This window comes from Castor canadensis, chromosome 1 (genome assembly GCF_047511655.1).
Source record: "Castor canadensis chromosome 1, mCasCan1.hap1v2, whole genome shotgun sequence".
Lineage (NCBI taxonomy): Eukaryota > Metazoa > Chordata > Mammalia > Rodentia > Castoridae > Castor > Castor canadensis.
In genome coordinates this window covers 171,602,111-171,617,454 of record NC_133386.1, presented here as the reverse complement: position 1 = coordinate 171,617,454, position 15,344 = coordinate 171,602,111, and the positions used below count along the sequence as shown (strand labels likewise).

Here is a 15,344-nt window from a genome sequence, read left to right as displayed (position 1 = left end):
ATAAGCGAAGAGCTTTTTGTGTTTTTTTTTTGTTCCATGAAGCTACGTCCTTTATTTTTTGCCCTCTTTGTACAAGAAACATTAGTGGGGAGTCCAGCGTGGGCTCAGAGTCCTACATAACACCATTCAGGTGAGACGTGTCCTTGGGTCAAGCTTAAGCAATGGCTTCTGTTTTTAAAGCTTTGGCAGGGGTCACCGACTCTATCTAGGGTGAATACAGATTGTTTTCCTTCTCCTCTTCTGTTTGCCATTGGAAAAGTCCATTAGAGCTGAATGACATGACTAAACAGTGAAGGAGAGAACAGTTGATGTGTTAATAACTCTTGGGTAAATACCATTTGTTATTGTCACCACTAAGGCTTTCAGAGAGGTGGCGCCATTCCTGATCCTGGTCTGTCCTCTCTGTGGCTCTATCAGCAACCTGGAAAGGTGAGTTTGGAGGGAGAAGGAGTCTGAAAGGGATTCATGAGCAAGAAGATGGAAGGGGATGGGAAAGAAACAGGAAGTGGGAAAGAGACAGAAAACGAGAGAGAAGGCAGAGCACACACACCCAATAAAGCCGGGAAAAAGGCAAAGAGCTAATGATGACTGGGCTCTTATACCAGACATCATACTCTCTTATGTTTCATCCTCAAAAGTGTTGGGACCTCTGCACTCATCATTTCTAAGTGGCTCTGACCTGTCCTGTCTTGGTCCCTGTGGTTGCCCTCTGTTCCTTCCCTGACATCTAGGATGTGCAATGTTCCTGACTCACTGCATCCCAGAGGGGAGACTCATAGGAAGATTCATGCCATCAACATGAAAGGGATCTTGCCTGACAGTGTGTTTATGTTGGAGATGGAACACCCTTGTGTGATGGTAGTGGGCTAGGGAATAGGGACAAGTTGATGCTCATCTGACTGGAAAGCTTTGTGAATGAGAAAACTGGTTTCCTTTCCTAGTTCACAGCAGAGCAAACTCAAGTTTGACTCTTATGATAGGAGTTTGTGCCAAATAGTTGTTCAACTCTAAGCATCACGGGACCATGATTTCAAGGCAAACCAGACACCAAATTTTCCATGAATCTTACTCCCTGTCAAGGAACGGTCAAGTAAGACCTTAACCCAGGGTGAGTGACTTAAAGAAACCATGTTGTCTGGATATCATTGTATTCTCAGGCTCAAATGCCTCTCTACAGGGGCACCAGACATTCAGAAATAAGTCCCTTACTTTGTTCAGTGAGTAATTATTTTCACAATGCTTTCAAACATAATAGAGCATCATGACTAAGACTTCAACTCTGGAGTCAGCTAGACAGAGGTTCAAATCTCAGCTCTGCCACACAACAGCAAGGGCAGTTCAGGCAAGTTCTTTACTTCTCTAAGCCTTCATTTCCTCATCTATAAAATGAAAGTTGAACACAGTGGCTCACACTTGTAATCCTAGCTACTGGGGAAGCAGAGATGAGGAGGATTGTGTTTTGAGGTCCACCTGGGCAAAAAATGATCTCAACAAATAAGCCATCAGGTAGTGGGCAACAGCAATTGGGAACCGTCATTTCTGGGGTTAGATAATCAGTGTTTCTTTCTCTCTCTTTCTTTCTTTCTTTCTTACGGCAGTACTGGGGTTTGAACTCAGGGCTTCATGCTCTCTAGGCATGATGCTCTACCACTTGAGCCATGCCTCCAGCCCTTGACCATGACCTTCAATAAGGTATGGTCCCTGCCCTGATGGGAACAGAGGCCAGAGTGTGGTCACCAATGGGAGAGAACTGAGTCATAAGGAAGGAGAGGGCCTAAGGGTACAAAAAGGTTCTTGAAAGAAGGAAGACAATGGTCCCTACCATTGGTAGCAGACAGTGAAAATGGCAGCCATTCTCATTTGGGGACCTTTCATTTCTCTCCCATGTCAGCCATCTCCCCTCACTGCCTACATCCCCAACCAGAAAGCCACAGATGTAGGATATCCATATTAATAACTGGACGGTATGTGCGGGGTTTAGAGACAAGGATAATGAAATCCTCCCACTCCAAGCCTCCCTGGAAACTTTAGGCTTGTTTGTACTCAAAGACACTGTCATCCTTTCAGTAAACACAGGAAATTTGCTTCGGATCTTTATTTTGTTGTTATTGTTCACGACAATTCAGGGTCACTGTTCGTTTCTCAGGGTCACTGAATTGTTTGTCTGCTGGTTAGTTTTGCTCACTACCCTGTTGCCCTTAACCCCACCATCCAGGTCAGATCCTAGTTCAGTATGGCCCGATAGACTTCCTTTAGTGATAGACATGCTCAACGCAGTAACCACTAGCTAGCTATACTCAGCCATTCAGCACCTGAAGAGTGATGAAGGAGCCAAGTGTTTTAATGTATGTGGTTGTCACTAATTTACACTTAGCCACAAGTGGCTAGGGTCTGTAGTTTCAGATAGATAATTCCAGAGTAAAAATTCAGGAGGGTTCATTGCTTCTAAGCAGTCCCTTTACAAGTTCTCTGTGATTTATGAGAAATTAATAAAATGCATTCACACAAGTAAAGAGTGCCCATGACAGTTAGTGAGGAAATCTCTTCTTAAGGAAATAAAAATGGACTGTATTCAAAGTTGGCCAAGTTTGAGATGCAGGAGTACTACGGGCATACTGATTGGGCCCAAAGGTGAAATGCCACCTCTTCAATACCTGAGTCATGTCTGGTTTGGATCACTTTTCCAGTTTTCCGTACAACTCCTTCCTTTACAACCTTCAACGCTTTACTAAAATGTTTGCAATACACACTCCCAAACTCCAGCCCTCCTCATTCCTTACTCCTGCTCCACATTTCTTTACTGCAATCTGATATGCTAAATTTGATTGGTTTGTTAGCAGTTTTATCCTTATCCATTTCTACCTGAAAGAGCAAAAACTGTCTGAGCATGAGTATCTTTGTCTCTTTTCTTTCTCTGCCATAACTCAGTGCCTGGGGTGGTATATGACATGTAGATGCTCACTGATAACCAAATATTCAAGCTGTGTCTGTTCTGGTACCATACACTAAGTACATTTTCAGTTTGGATGGCTTGTTAATGAATAAAGCACACAGTTATCGGCCGGTCTCTGTGGTTTTATTAGTGTTTTCTGGGACCATGAAACAAACAAAAAAAATAATATTTTGAAAAATCTGATTCTTTCATAAAACAGAAATACTCAGTTTGAATTTAACATAGTTTAAGGGGAAAGATTTCTGGTTTTTAGAACAATAGTGGCAGTAGGGCTGGTTCCCACAAATTGTCAATGCAGAAGCCAGATGGCAAGAAAAGTAAGATTTATAAAGATAACTATAGAATGATAAAATTCCAATTTAGCTAAACTTGCGAAGGCCTGCACATAACAAAGGTTGACAAGACATAGTTCCAACAGGTTTGTTTTTTCATGTGGTCTATGTCTTATTCCAGAAACTGAATCCTGAGAACCAAATGTGAGGGTAATTGTATATTACCATGGCTATGATAATCTTTCATCCAGACAGTGAGTACATATCAATATTACAGAGATTCCTCACATCTATGGTTCCCTGCTGTGCTGTGCACACAGTAGGCACTCAACAAATGCTTGTTTGAAATTATAGAAGAATATAAATGCTTTTCCCTCTTACTGTTTCACCTTTTCTTACATTTTCTACATCTGAAAAACAACACACTTGCAAAACTAAAATCTAACATGCATAACTAAGCTTATCAAAAGATCCCTCCATATTTTTCAAAAAGAAAAAAATAAAAATATAAACCAATCCCCAAATACTAAAACTTAGAACGGTTTTATGCTTAAATAGCAATCGCCATCATATAAACACATTCATACTCTTCATTGATTAAAATAGGCCAAGGGTTCATTACTGGCACCTTGTACCAGGTAAGTCTCACAGTTCCAAATAAGGCAACGGAATCCTTGTCCAACATACATTGACTGATGGAACTCAACATCCTATCTGGGTTTCATTTCAGCACAGGTAGGAAAGCAAAATAAAGAGTGTCACAGTAAAATGTTCGTAATAGATAATGTGTCCTTGAAGTTTTGGTTGTCACATGAAGAAGTGATTCGTGTTCCAATTATGAATACGGTCTCCCATATCCCAACAGATACTCATTCATTAATTCCACAAATATTCAATGTGTACCTGTCACATGTCAGGAACCAGGAAAATAATAGTGATAAGTCCCTGCCCTCAAAGAGTTTATAATCTAGCAAGACAAGAAATTGAAGGAAAACCCATGACCTTGTGTGCCCTGCCCGGTGGTACATTGTTCCTAAGATCCAGGAACTTACTCAAGTTTTGTCAAGTCAAATAGGAGCCTCAGACGACCTGGGTCTTGTGAAGTCTTGGCTATACATTTCCAGACTTAGGTTCTCAGTGAAAATCAGGTAAAGGCCTGAGCCTTTATCTTAAGAAAGGTTCAAGGAAACTGGGTGTAGAGACCTGTGAGTTTCTCAAGTGAGAAGCTGTGTCCCCAAAAGAAAGGGGACTCTGTAAGACTTAACTCTTCCTGTCAACACTGTGGGGGGCAAGTATTCTGGTCACACCCCAAGTTGGTATGGCCCAATTACCCGGAGTTCTCCAAATCACGAACAGCACATAGAAAGTGCAGCAAAGTCAAGCCAAGACAATGGAGATTTGCCTGGAACTTAATACTCCAGCTATTCAAACAGACATTGGGTGCCAAAAAACTGTCACTTTCCACAGATAATGCAATCCACTGCTTATCTGCACAACTGTGCTCATTGGTACTCTCTAGATTCAAGGATTGCTCTTCATTGGAAAGGAGGCTGCAGGAAAAGCCAAAGTCAAATTGGAGAAATGTGAGAAATTTACATGTTTGAGGAAAGGTGAACTCAGAGAAAGATCTAGAAACCCTGGACAATGAATAAGCCAAGCTAGGCACAGAACAGCAGAGAGAAAACTGGCAGATGCCCCATAATAACTTCACACAATTCAGACACACTCAAATATTCATGAGTTACACCACTTCAAATACTGGAGATTTCATTCACTCTGTATAATGTAGAGTCAAGGCTGGTAAGACCCCATGGTTCTTTAGCCTTCGAAAGCAAGGTCTGTCTTTTATACAGGAATAGCTCAGTTGTATTTTTAAAGTGTCTACAGACTCATGTTCCTCCTGACTTGTGTGGCCCAGTGGTAAGTCTTCAGGTATTCCAGAACAATTCCAGTATTGAAGAAGAAGCTTCCAGTGCTTTGCTCCTGAGCTGTTCTTGTTTCTCTTGTCTTTTCCATCCTTCCTCTTCCTTTCTCTTTCCTTTTTAAAAAATTTCTCTGAATACAAATGTATTCAAATGAGATGAGTTCAGATGAGACAGTAAAGAGACGATCCAAAAGAGGGAGGTTTGTAAGAACTAACACCTGAGAAAGAGGATTTTCCCTGGAGATCTCTCTCTCTCTCTCTCTCTTTTTCTCTCTGCCTCTCTCTATATACGCATACACACACATACAAAGCCATCTCTCAGCATTTCCTTCTGCAATGTATTTCAACCCATTCCCATTGTCCCTAATATTTTAAAATACGAGTGGACTTTATGATCTTGCTCTAAGAACTGAAAGACCTTACAAATCTTATGAGGCGAAATCAGCATCTTCATCTTGACTGGCCAAATCGGTGGTTCTCAATCAAGGGCAATTCTGTCCTTGATCATATGATGTCTGCAGACATTTCTATTTGTTATGGTTGGGAGTGCTGATGGTATCTAGTGGGTGGAAGTCATGGATACTGCCACACATCTTACAGTGCACAGGGCACCTCTCCCCACAGAGAATAATCCAACCAAAAGTGTCAATTGTGCCAACCAAGAAACCTCGAACTACAAGAGATGCAAGAGCAAACTTGCCAGTCAATCCCCATGCCACTACCTGCTTTTCCCCACTTATTTTTAAATAGTTGGAATAAAAATAATCAAGGATAGACTCTCTATTAAATAACTAGAAGTGAGCAGGTGTGGCAATTGAAGACTTTTTTTTTTTTTACCAACCATCCAAGGGAAGGGGGGAACAGGAAAATCACTCTGAATGAGCATAAAACCCCCCACCATTATTCTTCTCACAGATTTAAACATTCCCAGTCACCTGATTATGCAGTGATTACAGACCACCTGAATTTGGGAAGTTCCCATTCTCTACTCACTGGTTCCTAAAGATCAGGTTCAACTTTCCAGCATCCTTCCTGTGATCTCATCAATCTGAGCAACCATGTCCACCTTTTGAAAGGTCATTTGGATGCTTATGTGTGGAGGACACATCAACTTTTTCTAAACAATGTTGTATATGAAAACATTTAATGCCCTTTGATTTCTTTTTCCTTTCTCTTAGCAAGAAGCATGAGGCTACAAGCTCTGTTTTTCTTGAGCTTCACAATAGAGGCAAAACAAATCACAACCACACACAGCGTCGTATTTCACAGAAAACTGTGTACGTTTGTTCCCCATACAGGACATACTTCAAAGTAACAAAATAATTTTTTTTTTATCAACTGTAGTGTTCTTTCTTTCCATTAGAAGTAGATCATTTTTTTCCCTTTATGGTACATAAATATCAGCGAAAAGTAGTCTTTGGAATATTTATGCCCGGGAGTTCCTGGTTGGTGGCTACTCATTTCGTGCGTGCTTTGGTCTATGTCCCAAGGGATAGCATCTTCAGTTCTCATTTTCTCTCCACCCGCGAGCATTCTTTCCAAATTTATAAACCAGCCTCCGTCCATCCACGCGTTCCAGGATTTCTCGTTTGTAGTAGTATCTGTAAGAAAGGAAATCCCCATAAGGTGGTCGTTACTGACACCTGAGCACACAGCCGGCTGTGTGGCCTTGCCTTTCGGGGAGACGTGATACAGCTCACCTCATGGCCCGGCTGAGCTTCTCGTAGGTCATGCTACTGTTGTTCTTCTTTTTCCCCCACAGCTGAGCCACGGCCTCGGACTTCAAGAACCTAAAGATGCCTTCGGAGCGGTCTTCCCACTTGATCAGCCCTGGGTTCTTGTCTGGGTGCAGGAGGATGTCGCGGATGAATTCCCATAAGTGAGTCCCTCTCGGGTCTGATGAAAAGCAGGAAAATGGACTTACTAATCACCTAAACCACAGCTAAGAAGGGCAGTGGGGGCATTGAGTTACTTTTTCCTTGAGATACTCAATTCTCCTCTACTCACCAGGATAGAGAGATCAGAATCCCCAAATAGCAGACACTCAACAGGCATTGGAGAATGAACGATGTGCACAATTTTTTAATTTTACAAATCAAGAAACTGAGGCATGGAGAATTGAAGTGACTTGACCAAGGTCACACAGTCAATCATTGGCAAAGCCAAGGCTAAGGACTAAGTCTTAGGCCAGGAGGAGTTCCTTCTAATTATTGTTCACCAATTGCTTAGGCTTCGTTTCAACTTCTTGCCTTCCTCACAGAGCAACTTTTCCTCACCCAACTACATTGCTCCAACCCAGCAACTGTGCTGTGACCAAATTTAAGTCAGTTAGGCTGTACAGTCTTAACTCCTATGCTACATATGTGTGGAGGGATGTCAGATAAGGATGGGATGGGGACACCAATTTGACAATGAAACAACTGCTGGAATTAACAACCAAATTCAATTTTATTCCTACTGGATTTGTGTCACATCCCCTCCTGCACACCACTCATTAATTCACTTTTATGGGATGACCTAGAATAGCAGATAAGAAAGACATCCAATTCCCTATCACTTCTAGATTAGTATATCATCCTGATTTCTCCCTTTGGCCGCCCCCCAATTCTAGGTCTCTGACATTTCATAAATGTTCATAAGATTTTATTACTGGGGGAAGTTCGAGTCCCAAAGAGCTGTGTTGAATTGTCAGAATAAACCATCATTTCTTGAACCAAGAACTCTGCAAATGTAGGAGGTTAGCATTCAGCCATAGAAAGAATGATGGATTTCAGCTGCTGCTTGCCATCTTGCTCCTCCTCCCACCCTTTTTTCTGGGATAAAGGGAAATGGCCTGCAATATCTTATTCACCTGGGGTCCTGGTTGAATGTAGAACAAATACAACACATGAAGAGGGAAGAGCTAGGGGTCCCACTTGGAGAAGGAGTTGCAAAAGGGGTTCTTTTGCCATAAAATGAGGCCTCTATTTTCTCCCCCAACCCAGTCACAGAATAAAGAAAGAGAGAGAAGGCAGAGGCAATGTTTGCCTCAGAACAGCCAGGCAACTTACTGTGTTTCTTGGTGTGGGGCTTTGCAGGGTGGTCTTGCTCCTTTTTCATATCCGGTGACTCTGCTAAGGAGAAACGTGAGAGCTTCTCAGTTTACCTGTTTCCTACAGTTTTCATTTTCATGCTCTCATGCATCCACCTACTGTTCGTTGACACTGTTTGGCTATATGGTAGTGAACCAAACAAAACAGAAGGTAAATGCTATGGAGAAAAATAATGCAGGATAAGAAATTGTGATAGAAATATAGATGTGGAATAATTTGCAGTTTACTACAATGTTGTCACAGACCTATTTTATAAAGGTACCTGTAGGATATGGGGGAAATAGCCATACAGAGAGCTTGTGGAAGCACCTCCCATTGAGGAGGACAGTAAGTGCAAAAGCCCTGAGGTCAATGTGTGTTTGATATGTACTCAGAGCAGGTAGGAGCTGAGGTTCTGGTGTTGAATGCCTCATAGCACTTTCAAAGGACTTCATTCTGAGAGAGCTAGAAAGCCAATGAAAGATTTAGGTCATTAGAAAGGTTTTTTTTTTTTTTTTAACATAATATGAAAATGTAAACATTCATAACAAAGAAAGATGGCTTTTAAGCCAGAGGAGTGCCATTTTTTGGCATGCAAAGTTACATTTTAATCACCCTGACAAAGGGGCCATTGAGTGGCCTGAGCACAGCACAGAGGGCCACAGTGGACTATGGAAACACAGATTAGTTTAACAAATGACTCATTATGGCAACCCTTTCTCTAACCCCAAAGAGGTGATGACAGAGGCAGCTCTGTGAAGTAAAACTCCTTCTTTAAAAACCAATCACTGTGTGTTCTCGGGCATAAGTGGAAGGCCAAAAAGTTGAATCTTACAGAAGCAGAGAGTAGAGCCCTGACATGGCGGGAAGAAGTTCCACTGTGCTACAGCACAGTAGGGTAACTGTAGTTCACAGCAATTTATTATAGATTTCAAAAGCTCCCAAGAAATGCTCAATTTTTAAGGAGATAGAAATGCTAATAGCTCCGATTTTATCATTACATATCATGCATGTGTATCAAATTATCACACTGTACCCCATAAGTAAATTCAATTACTAGCCCTGCATAGTGGTTCATGCCTGTAATCCTGGAACTTGGGAGGCTGAGGTAGGAGGATTGCAAGTTTGAAGCCAGCTTGGGCTACATAGTGAGACCTTGTCTCCAAAAAAATGTTCAATTACTGTCAGTTAAAAAGAAAAAGAAAACCAAATGATCTAGCTGGGGAGTGTGTGTGTATGTGTGTGTGTGTCAGAGAACACTTTGGGTGTTTGAAGGACAAAACAGATCTTACAAAAAAATCCCATAGTCAAAAATCAGTCAATTTAAAAACAGAATATTAAAACTAAACACAAGTCAATCCTTTAAAGAAATTAGGCCAGTAAAACTTATCTTTTCCACGGACACTATATCAGGGCTTCCTAACCTAGAGTTCACTGACCCATGTGAGGCTTTCGAGGGTGTTCTAGACCGAGTAAGCTGCATGCCAAGGGTGGGGTCCACAGCACGTATTAGAGTGTGGAGAGTGGTCCCTTATTCACAACACAATAAAAATAGTTAAGAAGAATAGCTCTTGCATTTTGTATTTGCTGTGCATCAGGTACTGTGCTAAGCACTTTACATGAATAATCTTATGTGTTCTTACAATAACCCTGTGAGGTAGGTCCTATTAGGATCCATAGTTTATAGTTGTAAAGGATCTGAAAAAACAGAGAGGTCAAATGACTTGTCTACAGTTACACAGCTTGAAAGTGGGATCTGGATGTAAACACCATCAGAGGCTTTTACTCATAACCACTATTCTGTGCTGTTTCCAAAGATGGGGGCCTGTCACCTTTTGTAACTAACAGATTTCTCCAGTCTTTCCTGCCAAGAGTTGGTTCACTTCTATAATGCCTTCCTCAGTAGAATGATTCTGTATTTCCCAAAGTGCATGGACCCACTCAGCTATCCCATCACTCAGCTCCCAGCATGCTCTCCAAAAGCTGTGGTGCCATGGAGAAGAGGAATTGAATAGAGCTGAATGAGAATACCTCCTCCTTCTGGTTAAGACTTTCTCTCCTGGCATTGTCTCCAGGAGGGCCTGCACCTTACTTGGGTTTCTCTGAAATCTGGAAGGACAAATTCATGGGAAATGCAAGGAGTCTTCACTGGATTGCTGCAGAGAAAGGTTTCCACATCCCATCAGGATATGACAATATTGCAACAGGCCTGGCACCCACCCCGGTTTCCAAGTGATACATCACCCTGACAGGGCCACGTTGTTCTGCAGACAAAGAGTGGCATTTACCCAGCAGGCCACAAGCAAATCTCATTCTTAAATGGTGTCCAGGAGAGGACAGGGCCATTATTTCAGAGCCAGGGTTGAATTCAGAAAGACCCACATGTCTTTCAGCATTTTGGCTTCAACCATTGTTTGTCCGTTCCACCCTAATGCAGAATCAAGTACATTGGGGTTAAGGCACCTTTGTGAATAAGATGAAAACCTTGGATACTCTTCCCCAAAAAATGCACGAATATGTACACTTGTGAAATTTTGTCAATAATTTCAGGGGTTCAAGGCCCATTTAGGAGTTCATCAACTATAGACTAAAAACCCCTGGATTAGGTGAACCATGGGGAAATTTTCTCTTTGAGATGTCAGTCTTTTGCCCACCCAGTTTAGGAAAGATTAAAAAAAGAGAGACGATGTCCGCCAATAAAAATGTTCTCATCATTACATGAAGAATAAGCAGTCAAAGGCAAAAAGAAAAATCTAATTTTTTCCTGTCCCCTCTTCATGTTCCAATGTGCAGGAGCAAGCCACAAAATCCCTGCCCTAGTACTAAACTCTTTTGATCCACAACCTCACTTTAATACAACCAGCCTCTCCTCCCCTGTCCTCCCCACTGCCACAGAAATAAAAGCAAGCCCGTTGAAGTTAGCCATGTGGTTGAGTGAGTCATTGTTTAAAATAATGGCTGGCTCTGGGGAGGTAGTCCAGCCTGCCTTTCACTTACTCCCCTTCCTAGACCTCAGGACCAAGGTCTGTGGGGTCCAGGCAAGTGCAGTAAGAAGCCACAAGTTTATGATACAAGTGTGAGAGAGAGATCCTGACTGCAGCTAAGTTACTTCACAAGAAACAAAGATTAGAAGCATTTGCATATGATTCAGCTGTGAGCCATTTCTTTACGGGATATACAAATTTCAGCGTTCTAATAGACCGTGCCACCCTAGCTTGCGGCTCAACAAGTCAGTAGATAAACACATCAAGCCTGAGTTGGCATGACTGGCTCAGGACTGTGGAGCAGATCTGAACACTGGCAGCGGCCATTTTATGAAATAGTCTGATGACAGGGAAATCAAAACAAAGCCTGCTTCCCCACCTGTGCTATCACAGAGGCCATCAGTTTACAGGGAGCCTCGCCTTAGCTTGGCTTGAACTTGCATTAAAACATAGAAAGATATTTACCTGCATTCAATTTTATGGGAGCTTTAAATGCAAAGACTCAGGCAGATGGCAAAGGTCTTTTGGGACATTCTGGTCCCATCCAGTAGAGACTAAACTACTTGGAAAGGAACTGGCCCATACAAGTCTGTAATTAATATACTACTGACGGGCACGTTACTCTAACTGCAGACCTTGAATTGATTCTTTAGGGAATAATTCTGATGGTCGATCACACTTTCTAGTCTGTTACAATCACAGGAGTGAATGGGAGACAGGAAAAGGAGAACAAAGGGAGGTCAAGGTGAGCATATCCATTAAACTCATTTTCAGGACTGTCTGGAAATACAATAGGTGGACTCAGGAGCTAGCAATCCCCTGTTACTGCAAATGAACAAGCAGAAATTGATCCCTGAAACCCCAGTAGATTCTGACATTCTAGAAGGATTAGGTCAAGTCACACAAAAGGGAAAGAGACCTTGCTGTGAGGCAGTAGAACCCTGATGATGGCTTTTATGTTTCCCAGGAACCTACAGACCTAACAACCCCTGAGCCTCAGGAAGTGACTAGTTCAGCTTTATTCTTAGTTGGAATCTTTTGCCATAAGTCAAAGACCCAACAGGAAAGACTGGGAAGTGACACCTTAGGAAGCTCCAGAGGAAATCACAGGGTGACATGGGTTTCCTCGGCCCTGGAGTCCTGAGTCTTGACTGGGTGGTAACGATTGCCACAGGAATTTTACCCAGATGGGCTGTGCCTCCAGAGTGGCAGAAACACTGCATGGCCTTTCCAGTGTTTGCTCTGCTTCCGAGTTTCAACAAACGACTTGGAGTGACACATAAACGAAGGGCTGCTGGAGGAAGGGGGATGTAGAGAAATGAATTGGCCTCAGGTCTCAAGCCCAGTTCCAGAAGCATTTACACTGGCTCCTAGCCCTGTCTCATTCAAGGGGCTTGACCCAAACAAAACCTCAAACCAAAAGTTTTCATTATTCCAGTTCTCAGGAACACACACTCAACAAAAGCAAAAAAGAGAAGAAGGGTTGTTGTTTAATTCCATGCTTTCTTTCACAAGACTGATTAAAGCCCAGTTCTGAAGTTGCCTAAATCTAATTCCTAGAGAACACTTCCCTGGCTCCTAGACCTCCTAAAGAGGTCTAGAAGTTGGCACCACGTTAAGGGACAACACAAAATCTTGTATTTGACTACACGGTACCTATTATCTGAAAGCCCTTTCCCAGACTTCCAATGTGCCAACCCTGTCACTTGGTGTAACCTTGACTAAGAGACATGATGACCCTCAGTCACATCCAATCTTAACCAAATACAGCTTTCGTGAACATAATTCATACAGTGCAGGTGCTCTGACTGACTAGAGAGTATAGGGAACCATCAGGAGTCGATGTAAAAACTGAGATCCAGAAAGGGGTTCCAGAAAGATCCACTGGCTATTCCTCCATTCAAAGACCATCACCACAGGCTCAAAGACCTCTGGATTCCACTGTTGCACAGTCTTTCTTGAAAGTCAAATGTAGTTTGAAATTAAAGTTTGAATGAAGTTGAAAATTAAATATAGCTTTCTCCCAATTTTATCAGGCATGTTCCAAGAGCAATTTTTGTTGCTGTTGTTGAAAAGAGAAGAAAACATGAACAACTTTTATTGTCAGAAGAGAGTAACTCTTTCACAGAAAATAAACATTTCCCCTAGAGGAATCCCAAAGATGACCATCTTTAGTGTATATCATATCTCTTTGGTATATAAATATTTGTTCAAAAGCACACTTATTCATATAAATGGCAACTCAATTCCTTCCCTAGGCTTTTAATGAGAAAAACTCCAAGCAAGTGAAAAGTAGCATGATGGGAATTCTCATTAATTCTCAGTACACACTTGTACTAGGCACATCCAGCCTCCAGTGTCAGGGCAACTTACCGACAGGAAGGTGGCCAGTGGTTGTCATGGAGATCTGGGCCCGGCAGAAAGATTTGCTGTCCAATAAATCTGTAGCAATGAACAGATAAAGGGCATGAAGAGCCCCTTTCTTACCACACAACACTATGACTGTCAGTTAAAACATTGTAAAAGGATCTTCAGAGCTGGGGAGTTAGTTACCTACTGTGCTACCATAGTTGGTGTCGTATAAATAGTTTTCTTCTTTCCAGGTATTCATGATGGAAGGGTCTACAAAGAGCAGAAGATGAGAAAAGTCAAGGTTCCTTATCTCCAGGGTGAAGAACCTGCCTCTCAAAGATGCATGGGGGTAGAAAGAGGCCCTCCAAGAGCAGGGACAAGTGTCTACTTGAGCCGCAGTTTACTTTATAAAAATGTTACCCAGTTTTTCTTTCAAAGTCATGGAGGAAATGGCTAAGTTACAGTCCTATCCTGTGAGCCAGGCCTGTTGCATTTTCAGGGCAGCAAGAGGTTGCAACAGTGGAAACCTGTCCTAGACCAACACTTTGGTTTCCTATGAATTTTTCCATCCTAACACTGTCTTTTCTTACCTCCTACTATTTAATCACCAGAATATTTTTACCCTCTAGTGAAGAGACAAATAAATACATCATAAATGATGAATGTGCATCTTTTCCGTAAAGATCATCCTGGAAGAATTGATAATGTTTTATTCAAAAAAGGTCTTGTCAGTCTTATCAGTGTCCTCACTGCTTGAGGACATCAGTGTCTCCCTTCAAGTTGAGTGACAGTCCCCTTCTTTTAGGGTTTCTCCAATTAGTTTAAGGGGGTGGCATAAAATTCTCAAAACAAAACCAAGGAGAACGAAGAGAGTGTTACCAAATCACATGAATAGCTTTTATGAGTGGGGCGCATTGCCTCATCTCTGGGAAAGAAGTGCTCGTTCTCTCACTCACTGCTCTTTCTCCTGCATGCTATGTAAGCACATCTCACTCTGACTGACTCTTCACATTTCAGATTTGAAGGAAACTCCCCTCCACCTACCCTAAATGAAGTCCAACTCCCACGTAACCCCCAGATCTGGGCTAGTCTCCAACATAAGCATTTTCTTATGCTTATTTCTAAGCCAAGAGATCAAAAATTTCTCACCTTGTTCCCCTACCCAGAAACTTCCTATCTTCCTTTTACCCCAGATCCAGGCTGCCCTCAGCTCCCCTCCTTCCCAGGTTCTGAGTTTGAGGGCTGGGGTGGTAAACCACTGGTCGAGTTTCATTTTGTTTTTATAGCATAAATTGTTTAAAACCTGACTCACTGTCTAAGTCCTCCTGTTTACGACATAGGGATTTAGCTGGTATTTTAACTAATAGATACGTGTTTGGGCACCCCAAGCCCAATCTCTTGGGGTTACACCCTCTTTGTTGGGTCACCTCGTACACCTGTTGTTGTCTCTGAAAACAAACCAAACCAAAGAGGTTTGGGGGTGTTGGCCCCTCCATGGCCTCTTCTCCCCTCCTCCCAGGGTGGACCTTCTCCGCCCTTCAGCTCAGTTGTTCTGAACTGGCAACACGAGAATGTCTGGATGCTCAAGGAGGATTATCAAGTTCTTTGGGACCTCTCCAATATCATTCTGGCTCCTCCAATGGGGCTATCTGCAAGGTCAAGGCCATCCTCTTAACCAAGGCTGACTCCAGGACTAAGGTAGACCTATAAAGCACAGAGTATCCAGGTAACCCATCCCCCAGTCTCCAGAGAGAAGGGCAGGGCCAGGAAGACCTAATTAACATGCTT

General features: G+C 42.4%; 1 protein-coding gene across 3 annotated transcripts in view; it reads right to left on the bottom strand.

Annotated features, from left to right (window-relative positions):
• Positions 1 to 3,054: 3,054 nt before the first annotated feature.
• The window catches only part of Ehf (ETS homologous factor), a 39,760-nt gene continuing 27,470 nt past the window's right edge, over positions 3,055 to 15,344 (bottom strand). For 2 of the 3 annotated variants that reach the window (XM_074044317.1, XM_074044328.1), the window contains exons 5-9: positions 13,758 to 13,826; positions 13,578 to 13,646; positions 8,200 to 8,262; positions 6,850 to 7,045; positions 3,055 to 6,750 (exon numbers count right to left, since the gene is read on the bottom strand). In XM_074044317.1, the coding sequence (XP_073900418.1) occupies positions 6,651 to 6,750; positions 6,850 to 7,045; positions 8,200 to 8,262; positions 13,578 to 13,646; positions 13,758 to 13,826 (497 nt within the window). In that variant the 3' untranslated portion in view covers positions 3,055 to 6,650. The remainder of the gene's footprint in view (positions 6,751 to 6,849; positions 7,046 to 8,199; positions 8,263 to 13,577; positions 13,647 to 13,757; positions 13,827 to 15,344) is intronic. The other variant, XM_074044336.1, reaches the window with a different exon arrangement.